The following is a 25,293-nucleotide window of genomic DNA, read 5'->3' on the forward strand; positions in this document are numbered from 1 at the left end:
GGTAGTCCATGTATGTCGTATCAGATTATTCGTGCAATCTATACCAAGTGTCTCTCTTCCAAAATTCAGATCGAACATTTTAAAAAGGAGTACTTGTTATACAGTTTGAGCCAGGTCACTCTACTAAAAAATGATGTAGTGCTGTTGAGATTGTGAGAGGCCGCCCATCGCTCGCCGTCCCAAACCCTAACGCTTGATACACCGTGAGAAGGGGAAAGAGGAGAAGGCCCCCAAACCCTTGCAAACCCCGAGTCCCCACCATGGCGTCCCTCCTCCTCCGCCGCCGCCACGCCGCGCACCCAAGCGCCGCCGCCGCTTCCACCCGCCTGCTTCGCGCCTTCTCCGCGCTCCCCGACGTTGATCCCTCGGCGTCCCCCGCCGCAACCCGTACCCCGGCCGCTCCCACCCCCACCTCCGCGGTGCTCGACCTCCAGCTCGCCGTCCGCGCCGAGGCCGACCCGGCCCGCATCCACTCCCTCGTCGCCTCCGCGCTCTCCAACCACGACCTCCCGCGCCTCCACACCTCGCGCCACCTCTTCTCCCTGGCCACCTCCCGCCTGACCCGCCTCCGCCGCCCCGACCTCGCCGCCTCGCTCCTCCACCAGCTCCTCGCCTCCGCGCCGCCCTCCCCGGGCCTCCTGGCGCGCGCGCTTTCCCTCTTCCCGGGCCCCGATGACGCGCTCCGGGCCTTCTCCGCCTCGCCCCCCGCCGCCCGCTCCGACGTCTCGCTCTCGGCGCTCCTGTCCGCGCTCCTCCGTGCCGGCCGCCTCGACGACCTCAAGTCCACCTTCGCCTCCGCGGAGTCCTCGCTCGGGGTCGCGCCCGCCCGCGCCTCCCACAACGTGCTCCTTCACGCGCTGGTCAAGAACTCCGAGCTCGCTGCTGCCCGTAAGCTGCTCGACGAAATGGCCAACAAGAAGTTGAAGCACCGCCCTGCCCCGGACATCATATCCTACAACACTGTCCTTGCTGGGTACTCCGTGCAGGGTGATGAGGAGGGATTTGAGAAGCTTCTGAAGGAGATCAGTGCGAGCAAGCTGGAGCCAAATGTTGTCACCTACAACTGCCGGATACAGTGGTTCGCCAAGAAAGGCGAGACAGTCAAGGGGGAGGAGCTGCTTGATGTGATGGAATCGAAGGAGGTGGCGCCTAATTACCTTACCTACAATGCTCTCGTACAGGGATACTGCAAGGAGGGGAATGTTGGGCCAGCGATGCGGGTGTTCAAGAGGATGAAGGTCATGAAGAGGCGGGAGGGGAGAAGTGACTTGGGTGTGTCTGCACATTCACAGACATATGTGGTGCTGTTTAGGAGCTTGGTGGAGAAAGAGAAGCTTGATGACGCACTGTGGATTTGTAAGAGCTGCTTTGCGATGAAGGCAGCACCACCATTTGAGGCTGTTAAGGGTTTGGTTGAGGGGTTGGTGAAGAGTGGGAGGTCTGAAGAGGCTAGGAATGTTGTTGCAAAGATGGATTTACTTGTGAAAGGTGATGCTAAGCTTGCTTGGGGGAAGGTTGTTGGTGAACTGTCTCTTGAAGATGGAGCACCAAGTTCAAATCCATGATTTGCTAGAGGCATCTGTGTTACTTCTGATTGATTCATGTGTTTTGGACCTTGAACAATGATGACGACGAAGAAGATAGGCTTTCACATGGGATCCGGTGCTGTCCTCGAGTTGTCACTGGGTTGTTTTTCTAAAAACTCCATGGTTAGATCAGGATGTGATGGATGTCTCTCTAAAGCTGAACGGTAAGAGGTGCCATTCCATAATCCCTTTACTGTAAGAGCTTGCTCTATTTTTGTGTCTTCTAATAATATTTAAAATGATGTTAAATTTTAACATTTGTTGAAGTGGTGAGGGGATTGTGATAGATTATACATCTACTATCTTGCACTGTAACATGTTAGTTATAACGTGCGTTTTATGTCTCATAACGTAATTGTTCTGCTTCTCCTTTGAAAAGATGATTGTTGCGTTGTAATCAGTTCACTCATGTATACAATCGGTACAGAGATAATCCTGTAATAGTACACAGCACAGTGGAACAGCATGCTGTATAGTGCCTTAATTCTACAAGTATCTTGGAATCAAACTCAAGTAACATACATTGTTTGATAGATAAACACATAAATACAGTAAAACATTAGTAATGTTTATGCAGTGCACAGCTGCCACCCAGACATCAGTGGTCTTTATGAGATGTACCTGTATATATATAGTTAATATTTATGTGTGCCATGTAAATCTTCCCTATGGTCCTCCTGTATACTAGCTTGTGAAGGTCTTTTAGGAGGTACAGTTTCAGTTGACACCTCGAACTAGCAGTCCTTCGAAGGTGATGCCTGGGCCAAAAGCCAAGATCAACCCCCACTCTTCTCTTATTGCCCCTTTCTTCAACTCATCCCTCAAATACTCCAACACATAAAAGATTGTGTTGCTGCTCACATTTCCATAGTTCATCAAGGCTTTTCTACTAATCTTGAGCTTCTCTGGCTGAAGTTCAAGGCAGAACTCAAGCCTGTTCAGTATTGCTGGTCCACCAGGATGCACAGCCCAAAATACATCATTGAAGTCCTTTATCCCGACCTGGTCCATGAGGGTCCTGCAGAACCCTTCTATCCGACTTTCAATCTTCTCAGGCAAATCACGCCCTAGTTTGAAATTAATTCCTTCCTCCGAGATCTTGCCATCGATTACCTTATCAGTCCCAGGCAGGAACTCCTGTGTCGAGAACTCAAGCTCCAAGAAAGGATTTTCTGCTGGTGTCATGGGTCCTGCTCCAACAATCACAGCTGATGCACCATCACCAAACAGGGCAGCACCAACAAGGTCATAAGGACGGTCGTAACTCGGGGGCCGGAAACCTAACACAGTGGTCTCAGCAGCTGTTACTAGGACACGGCTCCCTGGGTTGTTCTCAGCAATGTCCTTGGCAGTGCGGAGGGCAGCAGCACCACCGGAGCAGCCAAGGAAGAGAAGGGAAGTGCGCACGGTGTTTGGGCTAAGGCCAAGGCGGGCAGCCAGGTGAAGGTCGCCCCCTGGGAGACGAAGCTCACTGGATGAGATGTAGACGAGGTGGGTGATATCAGCTGCAGGGCGGCCCCAATCGTCAAGGGCAGCACGAGCTGCTGCAGCACCAAGGTCAATCACCGCAGCGTTGCAGATGTCAAGGCGTGGCGTCAGTGTTGGGATGCCCTCCGTCTTCAGCTCTGGATGCTCATCCAGGATCTCCTTGGTCATGACAGTGTACCTTGTCCTCACTGTAGTGGTCTTGCCTGTAAAATAAAATCGTTGGGTAATAATCATCCGTCTGTTGTTGGACGATCTGATGCAAACCATCATATAACAGCTGAACTGCTGAAGGCTATGTATTGTGATCTAAATTGGCTCGTTGTACTGATAAATTTAGAGCAAAAGTGGTGGTGCATTTTTTTTTTGTGCATTCTCTTTCGCTACCGAATGGAGAATTGCGCCTCTTTCATTTTACTAGTTCCATTTTCTACGTGCAATGGACAGTTCCTTGATCAGATATATTGCAACCGTGATATTTTGACAACTGAAAGTTATTTAAACCAGAGATCTTTATGAGGAGAGAGCTAAACTATATTTGCCAACTCAAAATTCTCAGCACAAGGATAATCGTTTTGAGAAAAATAACTACTGCGACGAACACAAGAGAGCTTACAAAGGCGTTCGAGCTTCGCCCTGGTGGCCGGGTCGTCGCAGCTGCTGTCTTGGAGGTAGCTCTCGACGACCTTCTCCTGAGGCAGAACTTGGTCAGGGAGGCCCTTCCCCAGGGCGAGCAGCATGGCCTTGCCCCTGGAGCTCTGGCTCTTGCCATTGGCGCCCCTGCTGACGACGCTGCCGGACATTGTCACCCCACTTGGTCTCTCCTGTTTCCGACGACTGCTCTACTGCTTGTGAGCTCGTTGCGCGGCTAGGCCATGGCAACATCTTCGGTGCTTAAATACTGGGGCATGGCTGCGGAGGGGTTCTGCAGGAGACGAAGGCATGAGCGCAAGCACGGTAGGTCGCGGACTGGTCGTCTCATTCTCCCAATTTTTCTGGGGGGAGATGGCTCATTCTTTCCACCCCTTTCTTTGGTCTGCCCGGTATTTTTGCCCACCCAGTCCGTGTGATTTTTACCACCTTGTGTGACCGTACGTGTGCTGTTAGAAAGATATTGTTTTGTAATGCGTAATGCTAAGGCAGTCAGGCAGGTACTTGTAATGCTGTTTGCATGTGGTGTGTGTGGTTGATGCTGAAACCTGTGGGTGGGTGCATGTTCTTCTCTAGTGCGAGCTGCTCGCGCCCAGGCCGCCTCAGGACGGCGTGGGCGCGGCAAGCCAGTTTGTCCCTTCTAGAGGAACGCGGTTGGTGACACGGCGTAGGGCCTGAGAGCGTTCTGAAAATGGAGGCGACGACCAATGGCATCGATCGTTGATGAGTGTGGCCAGAGGACTCAGGGCGGGGCGCGATAAATCTACGATGAATTCATCTCGCGTCTAGTTTGCTGGAACTCCCAGCCGTAATAACAGATTTTCCTCTGGTTCAATTTCTCTAGAGTTTGTCCCTAATCACTAGATAATCACTTGCACAGCCAATCAGCCATCCTGGAAGAAATTGACTTGCAAATTGCAAATGCCAATTTTCGCGTGCGAGTTTCAAAGCGCGCTTGAACGACTGTCTTGCAAATTGCATGCGTACCTCAATTTTCATTTACAAGTTTCAAAGTGAACTTGAACAATTGTCTTGTAATTGCGGGCTTCAATTTTCATGTGCGGAGTTTTAATGCTTCGATAAAATAAATTGACTGCAAATTGTATGCGCCAATTTTCAATCCACTAGTGGGGATAGCTTTCGAAGTGCATGTGAATAGCATACTCCGGTTCAATCAGATTCATTTTGATCTAAAGAATTTTGACAGACTGAGACAACAGATTTCATTTTCATCTGCAAATTTGTGTTCAAAGTTTTTTTTTAAAGAAATTTGTGTTTAAAGTTGATCCTCATCCTATTCTTTTTCCTGATTTGCAACGCCAAGCTTTGCAGCCTGCTACTGTTTGTCGTCTCTTCTCCTCCCTCCAAAGTGCCTGCTGACCCGTCCTTCCGCTGCCTTTCTCCCTGCACCGTCATCATCGTCTGCGTCCCAGCTCTGCAGCTGCAAGCTGCCGATCAGGTGACTGGCATCACGTGACGCTTGCACACCAGCATCCCCTCTCCCAGATCGCGCGCGGGGATAGCGTACTGCTAGCTTAGCTTAGCTCATCAGCTCAGCTCAGCTGTGCTGACCTCACCTTATCCGAACACCCACCACGCTGCGAAGCCGGAGCGCGCGCGCGGGGCGACGCGATGGAGCGGAGGCTGTCGGCGGCGTCGAGGCGGTCCGCGCCATCGCCCATCCAGCAGCTGTCCCACCTGGCGCAGCGCGTCGGCGCCGTCAACCTCGCCGAGGGCTTCCCGGACTTCCCCGCGCCTCCCCACGTCAAGGCCGCCGCCGCCGCCGCCATCGCCGCCGACCACAACCAGTACAGGTCCGTCTCCGCATCCCGCCCCACCCACCACCTCCTCTCTCGCTCGCTGCCGTCCAGCGCATGTTTCGGTGAGAATGCCTCCACCCCGCCTTGACTGACGACTGCCGGCGGCGGCGCGTAGGCATGTCCAGGGGATCAGCGACATCCTCGCGGAGACGGCGAAACGGGACCACGGCCTCGACGTCGACCCGCTCACGGACTTCGTCATCTGCTGCGGGCAATCGGAAGCGTTCGCCGCTGCCATCTTTGCAAGTACTAGTACAGCTAATGCACATTCCGTACGAGCTACTGAATTATGGTGGTTTCAGAACAGATTTTGTTGATGGATATGCGATTTCTTCTTTTTATGCAATGCAGTAATAGATCCAGGGGACGAGGTTCTGCTCTTCGACCCTGCTTTCGAAACGTACGAGACATGCATTGAACTGGCCCGAGGTGTCCCTGTAAGATTATTTTTCTAATTCAGAATTTAGAGTTTTTAAGTCTAGCAAAATCGGTGATTCAGAATTCAGAGTCTTCATTGTTAGGTGTATGTGCCTTTGGATCCACCTTCTTGGACTCTGAACGAAGATGAATTCTTGAAATCTTTTACAAGTCGAACGAAGGCGGTGGTCTTGAACAGGTGATTGATTCCTACCACTACCAGTGCTTGTTGGATCGGCTGTATGTTTGATTGATGCTGTTATCAGCATATGGAGATGTTTGCACAGGACATGCTGACTGATCCGAGTTCCATAATCTCACCACCTGCAGTCCGCACAATCCAACAGGGAAGGTCTTCAGCAAAGAGGAGTTGCATATTATTGCCCAAGCTTGTCAGAAGACGGACTGCTTTGCAATAACTGATGAGGTAGATCTGCAACAAGCAGCAAAGGCACCTCTTTCCTCTCTTTCATTGCATATAGTATATATGTCAGCTTTGTAAATAGACTTCTGAAACAAAACTTCATCAACATGTTGCCTTAATGTATCTCAATATTTCCAGGTTTATGAGTATATTACTTATGATGAGAACAAGCATATCTCACTGGCTTCTCTTCCAGGGATGCAAGAGAGGACCATCATCACATCCTCACTGTCTAAAACTTACAGTGTAACTGGTGAGCTCGACTTAAATTTGTCACGATGTTTGTTTTGATGTAAACTACAATATAAATAGCAACTTATCGTGAGGGAATTTGACAAAACTACTGCCTGGATTGACTAGGTTGGAGAATTGGGTGGGCTTGTGCTCCAGCAAGCATTGCCTCAGCAATAAGAAATATCCACGTCAAACTAACTGATTCAGCTCCTGCACCATTCCAAGAAGCTGCATTGATCGCACTTACTAGCACACCCGACTTCTATTCGTCCCTGAAAAAAGTGAGCCTTCACGCTAACCTCTAACGTTTACCAATTTACCACGAGAATTTCAAATCGAATTCTCTCACTATATAACTGTATTTACTTTGGTAAGGACTATGAGGTGAGAAGAGACTTCATCCTTCAGCTGCTGAAAGATTTTGGCTTTCACATCAGCTTCAAGCCACAAGGTTCAGTCTTTGTTTTTGCTGAGTTGCCCTGGTCCTGGCAAATTTCTGATGTGAGTTCCTATGCTATGATCCTGAACTATCTGAAGCATGAATAGGAGATGGCACTAATATCTGACACTTATGGAATTTGGAGCAACTAATAGTTGGTGCAGGAAATTTATGTGCAGAACATGATATTCTAGTACTGGTGCTTTTACATGCCTTTTGTATTATTCATTCACAAAGGTTGTCTGAATTTATTACTGAGCATCGGTAGACAATCAGGATGCATCAATGCGGTAGACAATCAGGATGCATCAATGTATGTTTCGGGATCAGCTTGCATCCATAATCATGTTGATCAAGCATTCTAACCAGTGGCGCATCAAAACAAAACGCAGATGGATTTCGTAACGAACTTGATCAATGACGCCGGTGTGGCAGTCGTGCCTGGCCGTGGGTTCTTCCACAGGAATTGTGACGGTGAAAGCTACCATCACCGGTACGTCAGGTTTGCGTTCTGCAAGAGCGATGCCACACTGATGGCTGCTGCTCTAAGGATGAGAAAGCTGGCGGACACCAAGGGAAAGACGTGGCTTACTGGCAGTGGCAGACAAGAAGATCAGACTGCCTCTGCCTCTCCTTGATGCGGTTCTGCTTGAATGTGCGACTTGGTGCGGTTTTGTTTGAATAGATTTATTCTTTTTGTAGTTTCTGGATAGAAGTTTGATGTTATGCCATGCTTCTTTACATGGACAACAAGAACAAAGAAAGGAACCTATATTTTGATACATTTCATCCTTTTCTCATGCATTCAAAATGATTACAAGGATGATGTACACTATGATAGAATCTTGTCGGGCCATCTATAAATATAAACGGTTTTTGAGTTCTTACGTTCACTGTAACAAGCACAAAAGAATAAGAACCGTTCGGGCCATTCATCTCTTCTCCTGACAATAAAATTGAGACATGTCTCAGATGAATAAGAACCAGTGAGGGCATCAATTGACAGTAAAATGAAAACATGTCCAATTCAAATGAATTCTTCCACCGTCGATAGTCAAACAGAAAAATAATAATGCTAAACTAATGAATCTCAGAAGTACCAAAACTACTAGCTCATACAACCAAAATATTGACCATTCTCCATCAAAAAAAAATATTGACCACTCATTCATACTGTCTGTAATGCAGATAAAGATAGGTTTCATCACAAAATAGGCTCATTTTTTACCTTGCCTCAGAAGAGCTGAGTTAATATTACATGCTCCTTTTCAAACAAAGATACAACCAAAATACTAACCTTTTTCGTTCATACTGTAGAAACTCAAAATGCAAATAAAGGTAGGTTCCGTGCTAAGCTATATCAGTAATCTGTGAACGCAGAATAGCTGAGTTTTAACATGATCCTTTCAAACAAGATACGAGTGCTCGACATATGCTTAGGAAACTAAAGTCATGGTTCCATGACTCATGACATAAACATCCAGGCGTAAACATTTTCTTGTACAAATGCTCTGCTAAGCTTTGTTAATGCTTCATTCACCTAGTTTAGCGGGAGACTAAACTTTCATGGCAGACAATGGGATAGAACTTTAAGTCCGGAAAGCCCTTGGTGTAGATGGTCTCAAATGCTGCTGTCCTGGGGTCATAGTAGCCCAATGACCAACCAGTGTTGAGCAAAATCCGTCCATCTGTTGGATCAACAGCCAATGGTGCAGCGTTCTCCGCTAACTTGTCAAGCACTATATGATACTCCATTAACCAGATACCGTCATCTTTCATCATCCACAGGTTGACCGTGTTCCTCCTCTGGTCTGAATAGGAAATACAAAGTGCTTCGTGAAGCTCGAGGATGGTCATATGCCCACTACCATGGGTGCACGATGGACCTTGCAGGACTTCAAATTCCTCTGTTTCGACATTGAATGCGACGATTTCGCATCTTGCAGAGACTGGTCCGAGGTTAGGGTCGACCATCCAGTAGATCTTGCCATTGACGAAGGTCGGCGGTATGCCAGCTACTGGTCTAGAAGGAGGATCTATTGGATCCCATTCCCAGGCATCTACATACTTCATTTTGCACTGCAGTTTATAATATCTAGTTTCCAGGTTCTTCTCTTCGTAGGTAATATGCACCATGACATGCTTCTCAATCTCTGTGTCGTACCCCAACCCGATGCGACCAGCAAAAAATGGACCATCGTTATCATCAAATTCTATGTGCTTAAATAACCTGTGGTAGGATTGCATACGAAATCCCAGGATGAGCAGCTCCCAACATTGAGGCCATGGCAAGGCTGGGAACATACAAGATCAAGGTCTGGTGATATTTCATCTTGACCAATCCATTCATCCAGATCCATATAGCAACCGAAGCGAGGATCCACGATGAACTTAACCCGTGGGCTCCTTATCAAGTTTGCATGGATAACATGTGATTGGGTAAAGCAATCAGTCATGATCATACCGCGCCACTCCCTGCAAACTAATCTTAGCTCCAAAACAGAACATGTTGGCAGCCACTTGAGGATGTCAAACCAAGCTTCAGTTGTTGGCGATGAGAAGACCATGTCCTCAACTGTGACGCCCACGGGCACGAGGCTCTCCTCTAATAGAACAAACGTTGGTAAATCGTCATCCTCACAACTTCCAACCATGGTATCCTCTGGTGTGAATAAAATCTCTGGGTCGCCACCATCAGGGTCTACTGCAAACACCTTGCAAGAACCTGTCCCGAACATGATCTTTCGTCCACCGCCTGAGTACTATATACCAATTGGAGCAATCCAGAGCGAGTTCAGCAGCATGCTCTCAGATTCTGGCCAAGCAGTTCGATCAATACAGCATAACTTCTCCCACCGGGCTTCCTCGTAATCTCTCAGTACAGATACATGGATAGGATCTTCACTATCCGGCTCTCCATAACAAAGACACAAACACCCATCCAGCTCTGTCAGCACAGACGCCACATTCTCGAAATCTGGTGGCAGCAGCAACGAACCAAAGGTCTCATCGCTGATGTTGAAGGTGGTGATGCCACCATCAAAGCATAGGAAGTGCAGGTACCCGTTTAAGAAGACAGCTGAGTTCTTCTCCTTCACGGAGCACGGAGAAGGGTTTTCAGCACTAGGCCTCCAGTAACCAGGTGTGTTGAGGACGAAGACCTCGGTTCTTGCAGGCGCAATTTCATCATCTCCACCTCCAGCTTCACAATTGGAGAACAAGCGCACTACTTTATACTTCTTCCTCAATGTGCAGTAACCAAGGCCGTAAGATACCCTTATGTAGAACGGCAGCTCGGGTTTAGGCATGTTGAAAGTCCCAAGCGCACCTTCATCTTCAGTGGCACTTCACTGTCGGGAAGAGCTAGGGCCTCACCAGTGGAAGGACTGAAGACGAAATAACCGCCATTGTTAGAGGCCCGGACTAGAACGAGGCCCCGGCAGGGCTTGGTGAGAGGCACGGTTACCCCTCCCCCGAATTCGTCGGGCATGAGCTTCTCGACCGCACCTCCGGGCTGCCATGAATACAAGTAGCCGTCGTAGGAGAACCCAACCGCGGTGAGGAGAAGCCTGGGGTGGTCCGGCCTGTTGGCCCGCCGCGCGTGGAGGTCGACGAAGTAGTCCGACGAGAGCATGGCGGACCACGCGCGGGACACACAGCGGAAGCGCCCCGCCGACTTGGCCGGCAGCCGGACGAGGATCTCCGTGAGGACCTCGTCGGGCAGCTCCTGGACACCGAGATTGCTGTCCGCCATGGCCACCGCTCCGTGTCACGCTCGAGCTTTCCCAACAGAAGAGAAGAATCGGCCGGCGGCGGGGCGGCGCGGCGCTGTTGGGGGGTGGAGGGCTGGGCTCAAGTCACTTTTTCTTTAGAGGTTTTCGAGTTGAGTACGAACGGGCCTTCATGGGCCGGGAGACGCCTAAGGCCTATCCTGAATTGTTACGCCTTCCCTTTTCGAAGCCGATTTGTTTTTGGCTTTGGCAGCAATTTCTTTCTTTTTCTGTTTGAAATAAACTAGCAAATATACTGTGCATTGCTACGGGAAAAAGTCATATGTATAAAGCATATTAGACTATAATGTTAAGCGTATGTGATGTAAAACTGTAATAATTAAAATAATAATAGTTGTAGTATTGCCGCTATAATTTTGTGCACACAAAAAATGCTAAAAACTAAGCTAAGACACGGACATCACTACCGTCCTTTCCTCATTTTTTATTTTAATTTAATATTTGTGTTACATAAAAACATCTCTAACGACACACGGTAATTTTTAGTCCAACAAGTATCTAAGGTGGGTCCTACATTTTCCGTAAAAAAATAACTCAACGGAGCTCCCACACCATTATCATACCCAGGTCGCGTATCTCCCCGCTCATAGCGTATTTGGTCACTAACAGCTAGCTTGACCCTAAAACAATGGGGGCCATGATCAGTGAGATAGTGAGATACATGAAGAGCTCAACGTTCTACGCTCATTTATCTATTGATTCTATTCATATGCCCTTCCTTGTTCCTTGGTTCGATCTCTGTCGCTGTTCGCTCAATCAAAATCCATCAGAAAAGCAAGGAGGCAGGCCATGCTGCGACTGGAGGTCGAGGCAAGAGCCCGAAGACTATTGGATACTTGGGGTGCAGCGACGATAAACCACGCTGCGAACCACGACAGCCAGCGGTGGCAGCGGAGAGGATGAGCAAGATGTGGCGGCGCAGAGAGATAAGATGCGGCGGCATGTCCGGCCGCCGGTGCTAGCATCGCGAGCATGGGCGGCGACGGGGGTTGGGGGGCAGCGGATTCCGAGACGGGGAGCAGGCGCGTGAGTCGCAACGCCATATCGGGGAGGAGAGAATAGCATGCGTGGGAGAGAGAAAAAAGAGAGACACGGGCCGTAGAGGAAAAAAAACACAAGTTCGGCCCACGAAACAAAATACAGCCCAAGCCCAAAACGGACCAACAAATCAATCCTTGCTTTAGAACTAGGTAGAGGTAGAGATAGAGATTACTGACCTTATAAATGAAGTTGCATCCGGCATAAAGAATGAACGCTGCCAAACTGTTCCAGTACACAAATACAAGACATTCGGGCGAACAAGTTCAGTAATCTCCTCACAAATATATGTATTCTCCGATGTCTGCACCATCCGTACAATATCACCGTGAAATGCCGGCACTGATTCTTTCTCTGGGTACAACATTTAGTGATGCTAAAAATGGGTCAGGTAGATACATCTCCGAGGGTAAGCTTGATGAGTGGTTGGTCAATCACAAGAATATCGGGGCCATGACCAGTGTGATTGTGGCGAGCATCTTGATAAGAACATGAAGCGAAGGGCCCGCCGTGTCTTTGAATGGGTCCCCGACCCTGCAGCGCAACACGCGTACTCGTGTAAGTGTTCTCGTCTATAAATTATATCCGTAACCAGAAAATTGCACGGTCCCATAACCGAAAGGCTCAGCTCAGCCGAGGCGGCTCAGCTCAAGAGCATAGCCGCAAATTATGTGTCAATAGAACGGCATTATATGTAACTGAGAAACTTACGTATCGCCAGTAACCGCAGCCTTGTGAGACTCGCTGCCTTTGCCACCAAGAGCACCAGTCTCGATGTACTTCTTCGCGTTGTCCCAGGCGCCCCCAGCGGTGTTCAAGAAGAGTGCCATGAGAATACCAGCAACCGTTGCGAACATGAGCATTGAGGCCACGACTTTAGCTCCGAGAAGAGGTTGGCCAGTGGAGTGGCCCAAAATCCGGAAGATAACGCCTGCAAACCATGTAAATCGAATTATAGAAGCATCATGGACACAAATAAGAATGCTAGTTACCATAGATACGGCCTAAAAACTCACCAACAGCCATGGGTGATATAATTGCTAAAGCCCCAGGTCTTATCATTTCTCTCAACGATGCAGATGCCACAATCGCAACACAACGTCCATAATCAGGCTTCTCTTTGTAGTCCTGGATGATATTATGTTACAAGTTGACATCAGCTTTCCCAAGAATAAGGGAACAGAATAACTTCATGATAGAACATATGTACTCACCATAATACCAGGCCTCTCAATAAATTGTCTCCTGACCTCATTAACAACTTCCTGTGCAGTTTTGCCAACTGCTGAACAAGCCCATGCACTGAACAGGAATATAAGCATCGAGCCTAATAAACCACCAACAAAAATCTCTGGGACTGCTATGTCAACCTGCAACGATTGTGCAAGGCTACTGAATATGAGCACATAAATTCAGTATTCCACATGGCATACTAATACATGCTGCATACCTCTTTGAATGGCAATTGAGAGAAAGAAGCTACTTCATCCATATATGCACTGAACAGGAGGAAGGAAGCCAGTGCAGCCGACCCAATAGCAAATCCCTTTGTAGTAGCTTTTGTTGTGTTGCCCACAGCGTCTAGAACATCTGTGATTTCCCTCACGCTTTCAGGCTGCACCAGTACTCAGTCAGAGTTAAGATGATTGAACACAATACAGAATATCAACACCCACATATAAACATGACACAAATGCTAAACCAGCTAATTCCCTTACAGCAATCATAGGTAGAAAAACAGTACATAATACTTTCAATAGTTCTTTCTTTTATTTAAACTGTGAAATGTTTTGGAATTTCCTAATGGTAAAAGTATTTAATATTACAGATTGTTTGCTATGAACTATAAAAGGAGGTTTGAACTACAAAAGAAATGTATAAGCGTAATACCTGCTGGCTCATCTCAACAATACCACCAGCGTTGTCAGCTATAGGACCAAACATGTCCATAGTGAGAACATACCCTGCTGTGCTAAGCATCCCCATTGTTGCTACGGCTGTCCCAAAAAGACCACCAGTTGGGTCGCCAGACTCGTCCACCAAGCCAGAGGTCTGCCCCAGCCAATAAGCTGATATAATGGCTACACTTATCACTAGAACTGGTAGTGCTGTTGACTCCATTCCCAAACTTACTCCAGCAATAATATTAGTTCCATGTCCTGTAGAACTTGAAAGAGCTAAAAGGCGGACTGGCTCGTGTTTGTAATCTGTGTAATACTTCGAAATCCAAACAAACGCATATGCCGTGATGATCCCCACCAAGCCACACATTGCAAAATTCAGCCATGCTGAAGGTGCTTGCTCCGTGTACAGGAGCCAACGAGTAGACTGGAAATGTAACACAGATCAATAATCATAAAGCAACTTCTGGCAAAAAAAAAGAAGGTACAGTGTTACTTGGTATAAAGGGAAAGACACATGGCATCACAAACACAGCCTCGGTTCACTGTGAGTTGGAAGACTTGACTCAACTTGACTCAACTCAATAAACTACAGACTTGTAGAGTTATAGAGAACCTTAACAAGAGTTGTTCAAGGTTTGTAACATGCTTCTGTTATCGGTTCATATATCCTTTGATTACATCCTAAGGCTATGGTTTCGTTATAAATAACTGCCAGACTGAGGTCATCTTCTGTTCATGCTTTGTAATATGTTTTTGTTCTCAGTTCAAATATATTATTACATCCTATGGGCACCGTAATTGATGTTTCAGTGACTCATTCAAAAGTTCTCATATTATATACGATGACAATGGGAAGCCTGCATGAAAGATATTCAACAACTATGCTGTAGACCACTTTTGCATATTGCAATTCCAAAGAGATTTCTGCACCCAGCCTTGGGAACAAATGGTGTAATGTGTAATGTTCTAACAGTATAAAACTACAAATGTTACTGCTAGAAGCAGGACAGCATAATCAAACAGCAAAACTATTTACCAAATAACAAGACTCACCACTCCAAATGTAAGAACAGCAAGCATAATAGTAACAGAATAGCCTTTTTGCATAATTGCCATGGGATCTTCAATAGGGGAAACGAGACCAGAGTCCCGTGTCCCTCTGATTGAGAGAATTCCAACTGATGACACCACCAAATCAAATGAATGGACAACAAGAGGAAACAGAATAAAGCCAGAGGGATCTGCAATGACAAACAATGCTTATTATAGACCAGAACAGAGCAATTACAAAGGTGCGGTGTGTGTACATTGTACCAAAGATATGGCAGTTATTAATTTTATTCAAAACCAGGTACCATCCATGCATAGTGTCATCCAAAGAATATTTTTGCATATAACTAGATTAATGAGAACTTATCATATCAAGAATATGAGCAACTGCTTGCGAGTTGTGGCCAGTGTTCTATTGACAAGAATATTGGATGGTAACAAAAGAGACTTGCCCTCAATTTTGCAGCGCTGTGCCATTGTTCCTCCAAGTATCATTGCACTGATAATTTCTGCTGCTATGCTCTCAAAAAGATCAGCGCCTCGAGCAGCACAATCTCCAACATTGTCACCAACCTGAGTAGTTTTCTTTTGTTACACAAGCATATGTAGTAGCAAAGATGAACTGTAGAAAACAAGAACAATACAAGTTGTAGTGTTGTAGAGCAAAGCAAATCTTGTATTGAGTATTGCAGCACAGACAAATATTCAATCCTTGAGAGTGCATATGATTTCTACCAAACCTTAGTGCATATAGTTGCACAGTACAGAATCATTCATTCAGTTTCAAAAGGAAAGCAAGTTGCTGACGTCGACCAATCCCTACTAAAGCTTTAGAAGCACATGAATACTGATTTTCGTCGCCAATGCCTAGGTGTATTTGAACACAATTGAATCATCTTTTTTTCCGCAAAAGAAAAGTAATTTAGCTATCTTCAATAAAAAAATATGACAAAGAAAAGGTATGTCATGTTTACTAGAGAACATCAATACCAAGTCAGCAATGACAGCAGGATTGCGAGGATCATCTTCTGGTATTCCCTGCTCAACTTTTCCAACAAGATCAGCCCCAACATCAGCAGCTTTAGTGTATATTCCACCACCCAACTGAGCAAAAAGGGCAACAAAAGAGGCACCAAATCCATATCCCACAAGGAGAAGAGGCACTACACAAAAACATATGAATAAGCAACATAATAATATTCCTTTTACATAGGAAAATGATATTGCAATTTGCAACTAAAGCACATAACTGGTGGACGACTTGGAACAATGTAATCTAGTGCAGTTTCAGGACCTTACAGGAAAATTACATGCGGCGCAGCTAACTCTACAAGAACACAAGCTAAGGTCTGCAATAGAGTCAAAATCCTTTAGACGGGACCTTGCTCTGCCGTGGCACTTCTACATATAAGTTGTAACTGAGAACCTATTGAATGGAGCTTGCAGCTTTGATGAAGGAGCACATAACAATGTTTTGCAGAGCCGCCCAGGTAGAGATATCAGATTCTAAGCATGATCAACTGAATAACAGTATGCTCCTTATTTTTCTACTAAGCTGTAGTCAATTGCAGGACACATGAGAATTGTAGCATTAATGTTTGGGTAAGTCAATCTCTACGATATAAGGCAAACATGTGAACTCTACAATCATTATAACTAAAGCATGTAGTATTAAAAGTGAATGCCTCAAGACATTATCATTATAACTAAGTTTTAGTTTTGTTTTCTCAGTCCCAAACAATAGTAAATCAAATTAGTAAGTTTTTTTTTTTTGTTCTTGACATGCGGGCCTATCAGTCATACACATAAGTTCTCTGTGGCCAAGGATGAAAGTTGGGCACGGCTTCTAAAAAGTGAAAAGTGAAACCATAATACAAGTCAAATTTAGAGAAGCATAACTGTACGAACCCCAACTTATATTACAGAAATAAAATGACCAGTTAGCACAATTTATAACCTTGCAACGTTGCCATATAACAATTGACAACCAGAGCATAGCTTTTTTTTTCTTCTCGAAAGCGCAGGAGAGCTGCGCATCAATATATTAAGAAGAAAGAAGGGGTAAGAACCCCAAGTGGTACAGTTAGGGCCTGTACCATGCCCACACAATTAAACCCTGTAAGCTATTACATATAACCCAGAAAAAAGGTGAGACCTGACCAGCAACCAGAGCATAGCTACATCTGACATAACTTATGAATATTGGGTGTATTGTGTACAAGAAACTTACAGTCGGTAACCTTCATTGAACCAGGTGAATCTACTCCAAGCCAAACATAAAATGTTGAGTACAGTATTGCCACGCCAAATACAGCCATGCAAACAACCACAATGGCAGAGAAACCACCAGCACGGACAGCAATCTGTTTTAAGGAATATGTCATCGTTTCAAACTCCATTGCAGGAGAATCACCTGAAAGTACAGCAAGGAATGAAAACATACCTGCAATGCTTCCCTCGCAGAGCGCCGAGCTGCACTTGAAACTCGAACGTTTGCACGTACAGAGACCCACATCCCAACAAAGCCAGCTATTCCAGAACATAAAGCTCCAAGGAGAAACGAAGCAACTGTAATATATGCAGATGTTGCCCTGTGTGATCATGGGATTCATGAGATCTCAACATATCAGTACAACTAAGGTTTCAGATAATGGCAGAAAGTTACCTTCCTAAGCCAGATGCCTCCTGCTGCGGGGTGCTAGTGCGAAAGAGATAAATGCCAAGGATGACAAAGGCCAGAATACATGCCATTTTAGAAATAGTTCCATATTGTGTCCTAAAAAATCCTTCAGCACCATCTCTTATGGCGTCAGATATCTGAACAAGAGAATGAACAGAATCAATCACACTACAGCGCTAATATGACAGGTCAAAACACAATGGTACTAGCAGATTTACAAACAAAACAAAATATAGAAAATAACAGAACGGGAAGCAGTATGGAATGTGAATGCGAATTTACAGGTCCAAATTAAATTAATTACATAGTGAAATCTATGTTGTTTCAGCATAGCTGATCCCAAGCCCGGACAAAAGAGGGATCCCTTCTCGAAAAAGGGGGTTTGATAGGTTTGGCGAGCAACATAAAAAACCGGTCACTCCCAATAAGATGCTCACATTAGGTTTGATCTCTAGCCTAATCCAACTTGCTTGGAATTAAAAGGATCTTTGTTGCTGCTGCTGTTGTTACATAATGAAATCTAGTTAATGGCAAAATCCACAAGTCAATAGGATCATCATTATACCATACAAAGAAAATAGTATGCATAACCACACCCATGTTGCTTCATTGGTGCCAAAATGTCCGTAAAACTAGTATTCAATCCAGTCGTAAATAATTATCATATCAAACAGTGACACCAAGACACTGCTTTGACCATTAATTAATAGTATAAAACATATCTAAAAAATGGAAAATTTATAATATTTTGAGACTACATTTGGAGACAAATTTAGATACTATTTTCAATTTTTCATTTGAAATTTAGATATTGCCAGGTTCAACTTTTATACAGGAAGTCTAGATGCACAGCAGGGAAAAGAGGTAGCTTGAAGTCTGAGCCCCAAATATGCTTATTTGCTGGTTTCTTTGGTCCGTTTTCAAAAAAATGAGCGATAATTTGCAGCTTCATTTATTCTGTAATTTTATATTACTAAAATGTTCTTTTAGATTACTGCATGGGCTACTCTGCAGTAACTTCCTAAAAATAGTAAAGGATCTCATGCTAATTGATGTGATGTGCCTAATTCAGTTGCATCGAGTCATGTGGATGTAGCTCAGTATCCACAGTTCCACAATTCCCCAGCTAAATGTAATCCTAGAAAATCACTGTTCAACCCACACCAAGAGATAAAGGAGCAGGCAGCCAAACGTAAATAAAGTTCTATCCAGGATCTAGTATAGCTTATCAACATAATAATAGGAATCACAACAGATAAATATCAGATATGCAGGATAAACGAGCACTATTAAGAAGCTCCAGGTTGTAGTTAACTGCATAAAGCACATTATGCATAGCAAGACAGCAACAGTGGCATAAAGCACATTGCAGACATAGAGAAACAGCATGTGACAAGAAGTGAAGCATTGAAGGTGCACATAATGAAAGCACTAGAACATTATCAGTGAGCTGAACTGAGGCACTTTCTATACCTCGGACATTTCTGGAGGTCCTTCATCCTTGGTAAGAACCCACTTTGTGAGGTAGAGAGAGAAGAATAAACTGAGAGTACATATACAGAACACAAAGACCACAATTGGTGATGTACTGGCTCCCACATATAGAACACCACTGAAGACCAAGAGAGAGAGAATAATCAAGGCACGGGGATTTATCCTCATCAACAAACGGAAGACCTGTAGCAACAAAATAGACTGGGTAAGAGACATATCCAGCAGTTGCTCATGACATGTTAAATAAAAGTGTGTCAATCAATCAGCAGAAGTGTACACTTCAGCAATTTTTCATTTATCAAAGTTTGTGACCTGGAATTCCATAAACCATGCAAGTAGCTTGAAACATAACATAATACATCAGTGCACATTTTGATAGAAAAAGGCTAGTTCAAGCATGGAACCTATGTTGTCTAAAGTACTTCAGGTCAACTCATTTGAAACCCCAGAATAGCATAATATAGAGTGTAAGCCTGGCTATTTCTTTTAGCTGAATGACCATTTTTGGGATATGAAAAAAGAGGTTAACTTTTAGCCTATTCTAACTTGCTTCGACCAAAAAGGTGGGACTAAAAGGCTTTGTTGTTTTTGTTGAGCAAAAAAGGACAACTCTAGTTGATTATCTTATGGATAAATTTCATAAGTATAATTATAAAACTAAAAGATAGGAAGATGGAAAAGGAATGCTATAATATTCATAGTATGCTGAATTGTTCTTTGGTTTATATTTGATAACTGTTGACATCAACAAAATGGTGGGATAGAAAATAATAAATCAATAGTGTGGATATTTGTTTCCCACCAAAAAAAATAGTCTGAATATATCAACAAAAACAACAAGGACAATTCACAGTGTCGCGACAAAGGACAAATGCCGTGCAGTTGCATATATTAGCATGCAAGAAAGAAATACATGCACAAAGTGAGCACATGAAACAGGAATGGAAGCTAAATTGATATGCTTCAAAGTAGCCGGAAAGTTTGTTTTTGTATTTGAATGAAAGGTGGAGAACGCTTAGCTATAGGTCATACCAGTGGTATAGATGATTTACTTCGTACTGTAGAAAAAGTTCTTGGTCTTTCCTGATATGATCTTCCATTTTCCATGTCCTCTTCCATCATGATGGAATACGAGTTTGTCCTCCTTGTAACTGGGAAAGGAACGAACTCCCCACCCTGGGGTAGGTCACTCCCTGATCCCTGGCGCTGAATTTTGGATAGTCTATGTCAGACACCTCTCATCAACAGCAAAGCATATACAGATTTTCTTCAGCCTCAGCCACAAACTTCTCTTTGATTGAAAATGTCCTTTACCCGACAAAATCTACAAGATAATATACCATAAAACTAAATGTAGTGAACATTTCTATAGAAGCATGATAAACAAGCATAAAGTACAATTGTTGCCTAAAACATGAACTCTGGTTATAATAAAATAAACTACAAGTCTACAACAATGTATGGTCTGCTTCAATCATCCAATGTGCAATGTTACTAGGCAAAGTTCACGTCTTCAGGCAAACACAACAAAGTAGTATCTAATTTAAGCTGAAAATGCGCAACATTACTTGCGCGCGTGCAAATAATTACAAGCCGAGGTTCATGAACTAATCAACTAATGAAGAAATCGTGTACCTTGGAGGATTGGAGCAGAGGAGCAAGAGATCGAAGCGAGATGCAGATCAGGCCGGAACTGCAGCTTGGACTCTTGGCCTAGAGGGGCGTGCCTGCGGACTGCTGTCGCTAGAGCTGGCGCTGCGTGCTGGACTGACGGTGGCGCAGGCGCGTGGCCGCGAGGACCGGCAGCACACGAGCGCACGGCCGCGAGGAACCACCGCACTCTAGCGCGCGGCCGCGAGCGCGAAAGACGAGCTGATGAGGTGCGCCGCCCGCCCAGCCCTCACGTCACCCGTCAGCGAGTGCTAGCAGCTGCGACGCGTAGCAACGAGTTCGGGTGGTGGTGGCAGCGACGGCGGCGGGTCGGAGCCGAAGCCGGAGTTGGAGCAGAAGAGTAGCAGAGATAAATGGTGGGCTGGGCTTCAATTCGTCTGTGATCGCGAGGTTTTGGGCTGGCCAAGATATCCCGAATATCTTCATATTCAAATCAATTTGATTGTAACAGTGAAACGATTTAATTGTGAAAGTTACAAAAACATTCTAAAAAAGTATTACTTGATAGTCAAGTGTGATTTAACTTTTAAATCTCTATCTCTACTATTTCTAAAGCAACCAATAATTTCTTGATCAGTCAATCAGAATTCTAATTGGAACCGGATAAATCAATTGGAATCCCAATCCGAACCTGGACAATCAGTGTCGGTGTGAAAGAGTACAAAGTTGATGGTCTGATATAGGTTCGGATAAAATTTACAGTACTCGTAGCAACGCACGGATACTCTGCTAGTCCTATATAAGAATACAATGGTGCAATCGAATTTGACTTGACTCTTGGTATGAGAACTACGATCCTTTCTTCGTTTTGAATTTTTGCACACAATCTTAGGCAAGTAGGCATGGGCCCAAAGGACATGCAATCACACATCTATACAGCTGTTGCCGTCTCAATAGGGGATAATGATACGGGAGGCTCCACTTCTGGTCAGGGCAGAGCTAGAGCAGAATAGAAGTGGTACCGCACTTCATAGCATATTTACGATATTCAAGTGAACATGGTGAAAATTTAGAAGTGATTGGAGGCGTCTGGGAGTAGCACGTGGCGCGGTACGTGACCTGGATCCATCACGATTTTGATTCTGTTTGGTCATAAAGGAAGCTGGCATGCAGTGCAGCTATTGCAATTGCCAATTGGCAAGTGCGCGGCATGGCTTTCGCATGGTCCCGTATCTCTCGTGCGGAGTTGGGCAGCGGTCAGGACAAGAGGAGTACAGTACGTGGTCGACCGACAACAGAGAGAGAGAGAGGCGTCGTTTTGTGGTCAGTAAAATGTCCTTTCGAAAGGCAGGCATCTTTTTTTACTGCGCTTTCGGAAGTTCGACCAACGTGATCAACAGCCAAGGGCTTCTAGTTCTAGCTAGCACACTTCTCTGGCCGAGCCGTCGCCAACGCCGCCACCAACGGCCGCCGCTCGGCGCCGGTACGCACGCGCCAGGCCGGGGTCTCCTCCGCGCCGCGCGTCAAGGCCGGCCGGGCTTGGGGCCGCGCCGGCGCGCCGAGTGCAGGACCCATGCGGCTCCAAGCTGTTGGGCACGGCACGGGGCCGGGCCGCTCAGTCCAACCTCGCGCTCGATCTACTGCTGCTCTGCCCCGGCGGGCATTCGTTCCTGTCTGTCACGCACGGTGGTTCGCCATTTCCCGGCGAAGTGGGACGCTGGTAGTACGAGTCCTGGGGGTTCGTCATCATCATGCACATTGGTTATGCTTAATTGCATCGCAACTCACTGCGTCTCCGGTTCACTATGGTTACGGTTATATGGCCTGGCCTGGCCCGGACCGCCCGTGCCAGGCCGTGCCCACCTATTTGTCGCAGCAACGGTTCAAGCACGGGCCCATAGGTCTATTTCGGGCTGGGTCAGCTCGAAATTGCATGGCCTTTAGGGTGTGCCCGGGCAGCTCGAAGCCCGCAACAAACACCACCTCAATAATTTTAAATTTCACAAATATGATCATGATCTATAGAATTATAGCATCACATTTTACAATAAAAAATTCAGAATCAACGATCAGATGACATATAACATACCAGACCAGTAGAGCATATAAATATAATTGATAAACAAGATCTGTGTGATTGTGATCAAGTGTTGGCTGTTTCATTAAAAACCTCCCGATAAAAACTCACTCTTGTGAGAAAATCCTAGGGAGGGAAAAAGAGTACAGCCCAACTCTTAAATTCAAGTTTAATTGTTCATTACATCAAACAAGTACTTCACATGACTACATAAATTCAAGTTAACAACTTCTTGATAATCCAGTAACCACAAGCTTGCTGTTGCCAACTTGCCATCGGCCCATCACTAGTTCACTTGTCATTGGTATTAGCAGGCCTAGAAAACACCAAATAGTCAAAGATTAGCATTCAGCAACTTGAACAACAAAATTTGATCACATGTACAAGTACTTGCACACTTTCACTTACTTCTTTTCAGAAGCTTGCCCTTCAACATGTTGCTTGCTGCCAAGCAATGTCTGTAACTCTTGCGTCTCCTTCTCGACTTGATGCTGTGCTCTTGCATCTCTCAACTCTCAGTCCTTCCCATAAATCAGCATCTCCACCATATGAGGCAGCAACCGTCGCATCTGCTCCTCGATCACCCTGCCAGCAAGACTAAAGGACTCCGAAGATACAATGGAAACTGGAACAGACATAATATCTTTAGCTAGTATGGACAGAATGGGATAAGTTCTTTGTGCTCATATCACCAACTTAGAATGTTGAAATCATCATCAAAGCATGTGACGGTGTCATTATCCAAGTAGGAAGATAATTCAGAAACAGCAGTTACAGAAAGGAGAAGATGAAGATGCAAGAACGTATGCTGGACTACAACCACTAACACTTTTAGGAGCACCGTATATTTTACCCCATATTATTTTTTCTTACTAGAAGATCCTGATGGTTGGGAGGGCCTCTGCAACCTAGCTACACCAAACTTATTTTCATACTTATTATACAGTTTATATAGTTCAATTTTTATCTCACTAAAGTAACTTGAATAATCAATACCAATAGTCTGAGAAAGAAGCTGAAGAACATTATGAAAGCCTCTCATCTTGGTTCTAGAATCCAAAATAAATACAAAGAAATACAAAAGCGGTATGTTCGAGTAACAATACTCATGAGGAAAGTATCAGACTCTTGGGCATGCAAATGGCCAGCACTGTCAATTATATGATGCAACATTAAAAGACTTGTTGGATAGCAAACACCAGATAAAGTAACAGTTGAATCATAAAATATTCCAAGAACCTCTATAATTTTCTCAGCAACAGTCCAATGACCTTCACTGAGTAGTGGTTCACCCTTAAACAACCCATAATTAGCAGCAATAAATGTGGAGAAGGTGCTCTTGTATAGTATGAGGTGCTTAAGTATGATATAAGTAGAATTCTATCTCACGTCCATATCCAAACCAAACTTACGAGGGCGCACCCCTTAATGATGCAAAAGTTTTGGAATTCAGTAATGTGTTGGTTAGAAGAGTTAAAAAGGAAATTGCAGTCCTAAAGCCTCAAGAGAAACTTTGATCCTCTTCAAACTAGACTTGACAATAAGATTAATAATATGACAAGCACAGCGTTGGTGCAAAAGACCACGCAATGCTTTATCTCTATCTTTATCACCATTGTCAACTGGTTCATGGTTTGAAGCAAGGTAGCCAACAAATTTTGGAACAAAATTGGTCATGGTACTGGTATTTGAAGAAACATTATCAAGTGTCACAAAAAAATCTTATCCTTTAAACCAAACTCAAACCAAACTCAGAAAAACAACAGTTTCAACATGTTCTGCAATATTAATACCAGAATGTTTGACATCAATAAGTCTAAGACCAATAACTCTCTTCTCTAATGCTTTTTTATAGCCTAAACCTAGAGGAAAATTAAGTCTAGCAGTTAAACGGCACAACTCTTTACAAGCAACATCAGGTTTATACTCCTAGGTATAGACAGAACCATTAGCGTTGAACTGAAGATGCGACTGAACTAGAGCAGCATGATTAACCTTAGCCACACAAACTTTCTGGTGCCTAGAGCAAATGCCTAGTACTAGCAGATGAATGGCTAGAAAGAATATAAGAATAATGACGACACTTAGCAGCAACTCTCACCTACTTGCCATTGGGCAAAGTCTCCAGTACCTCATCAAAGTCGTTCCAGGCAGCAGACCTGACGCGCTTCAACTGGCCAGTGTTGCTAGTAAAGGCGGTCGGCGTCAACGTACCATTAGGCGTCGCAGACGCGCCGACGCCACCACCATCTCCAGCACCGGCAGTGGCACCGAAATCGACATTGATCGGAGCAATAGAGCTACCAAACAAAGCCTCAGTGCTGGCAACCAGATGGCCGTCGTCGTCGCTAGGCAGCCCGCAAGCCCTGAGGTCGTCGTTGGCGGTGTACTCTTCCATGTCGTCCATCACAACCTAGACCTCGTTGCTGCTGGCTGCCTCGGCTTCATCCCTTGATGGCTCCATTCCTCAACGGCATGCGGCCCCGGGCCGCATCAGCCCAAGACCTGCAGTAGTGCAGCACATAAGAGGAGATCAGCACATGAACATGAAGACCATCTAGATCTACGACTACGAGTACGAGAACAGCGAGA

The 25,293-nt window shown here is 45.2% G+C and overlaps 4 protein-coding genes and 1 pseudogene across 4 annotated transcripts; 2 read left to right on the forward strand and 3 right to left on the reverse strand.

Moving 5' to 3' along the window:
- Positions 1-138: 138 nt before the first annotated feature.
- Positions 139-1,964, forward strand: LOC112874100 (pentatricopeptide repeat-containing protein At1g09820-like). Its single transcript, XM_025937274.1, has one exon. It carries the CDS (start codon positions 261-263, stop codon positions 1,563-1,565), a length of 1,305 nt encoding a protein of 434 aa, XP_025793059.1. The 5' UTR covers positions 139-260; the 3' UTR covers positions 1,566-1,964.
- A 339-nt stretch (positions 1,965-2,303) lies between these two features.
- LOC112874104 (type III polyketide synthase A) lies at positions 2,304-4,026 on the reverse strand. Its single transcript, XM_025937278.1, has 2 exons — positions 3,688-4,026; positions 2,304-3,277 (listed from the first exon to the last, which is right to left on the reverse strand). Exons 1-2 carry the CDS (start codon positions 3,872-3,874, stop codon positions 2,304-2,306), a joined length of 1,161 nt encoding a protein of 386 aa, XP_025793063.1. The 5' UTR covers positions 3,875-4,026.
- Positions 4,027-5,081: 1,055 nt separating this feature from the next.
- LOC112874101 (probable N-succinyldiaminopimelate aminotransferase DapC) lies at positions 5,082-7,856 on the forward strand. The gene is made up of 9 exons (XM_025937275.1): positions 5,082-5,536; positions 5,658-5,788; positions 5,894-5,979; positions 6,064-6,158; positions 6,290-6,386; positions 6,522-6,636; positions 6,744-6,898; positions 6,993-7,118; positions 7,449-7,856. The coding sequence occupies exons 1-9, from the start codon at positions 5,355-5,357 to the stop codon at positions 7,692-7,694; spliced, it is 1,233 nt and encodes a 410-aa protein (XP_025793060.1). The 5' UTR covers positions 5,082-5,354; the 3' UTR covers positions 7,695-7,856.
- A 570-nt stretch (positions 7,857-8,426) lies between these two features.
- Positions 8,427-11,095, reverse strand: LOC112872822 (annotated as a pseudogene).
- A 927-nt stretch (positions 11,096-12,022) lies between these two features.
- On the reverse strand, positions 12,023-21,045 carry LOC112874098 (pyrophosphate-energized membrane proton pump 3). The gene is made up of 15 exons (XM_025937270.1): positions 20,649-21,045; positions 20,046-20,337; positions 18,993-19,196; positions 17,505-17,656; positions 17,283-17,430; positions 17,070-17,202; positions 15,830-16,002; positions 15,292-15,412; positions 14,843-15,030; positions 13,776-14,213; positions 13,336-13,500; positions 13,100-13,255; positions 12,902-13,013; positions 12,597-12,816; positions 12,023-12,419 (listed from the first exon to the last, which is right to left on the reverse strand). The coding sequence occupies exons 2-15, from the start codon at positions 20,133-20,135 to the stop codon at positions 12,320-12,322; spliced, it is 2,400 nt and encodes a 799-aa protein (XP_025793055.1). The 5' UTR covers positions 20,136-20,337; positions 20,649-21,045; the 3' UTR covers positions 12,023-12,319.
- Between the last annotated feature and the right edge of the window lie 4,248 nt (positions 21,046-25,293).

Source organism: Panicum hallii, chromosome 9 (assembly GCF_002211085.1).
Source record: "Panicum hallii strain FIL2 chromosome 9, PHallii_v3.1, whole genome shotgun sequence".
Classification (NCBI taxonomy): domain Eukaryota; kingdom Viridiplantae; phylum Streptophyta; class Magnoliopsida; order Poales; family Poaceae; genus Panicum; species Panicum hallii.

Excerpts from the sequence above, each read along its gene's own strand:
- LOC112874100 (XM_025937274.1), top strand. The coding sequence starts at position 261 with ATGGCGTCCCTCCTCCTCCGCCGCCGCCACGCCGCGCACCCAAGCGCC.
- LOC112874104 (XM_025937278.1), bottom strand. The coding sequence starts at position 3,874 with ATGTCCGGCAGCGTCGTCAGCAGGGGCGCCAATGGCAAGAGCCAGAGC. Across the intron at positions 3,278-3,687 it reads GGCGAAGCTCGAACGCCTTT|GCAAGACCACTACAGTGAGG; the intron begins GTAAGCTCTCTT and ends TTTATTTTACAG.
- LOC112874101 (XM_025937275.1), top strand. The coding sequence starts at position 5,355 with ATGGAGCGGAGGCTGTCGGCGGCGTCGAGGCGGTCCGCGCCATCGCCC. Across the intron at positions 5,537-5,657 it reads GCCGACCACAACCAGTACAG|GCATGTCCAGGGGATCAGCG; the intron begins GTCCGTCTCCGC and ends GGCGGCGCGTAG. Across the intron at positions 5,980-6,063 it reads AACTGGCCCGAGGTGTCCCT|GTGTATGTGCCTTTGGATCC; the intron begins GTAAGATTATTT and ends CTTCATTGTTAG.
- LOC112874098 (XM_025937270.1), bottom strand. The coding sequence starts at position 20,135 with ATGATGGAAGAGGACATGGAAAATGGAAGATCATATCAGGAAAGACCA. Across the intron at positions 19,197-20,045 it reads GTAAATCATCTATACCACTG|GTCTTCCGTTTGTTGATGAG; the intron begins GTATGACCTATA and ends TTGTTGCTACAG. Across the intron at positions 17,431-17,504 it reads GAGGCATCTGGCTTAGGAAG|GGCAACATCTGCATATATTA; the intron begins GTAACTTTCTGC and ends ATGATCACACAG.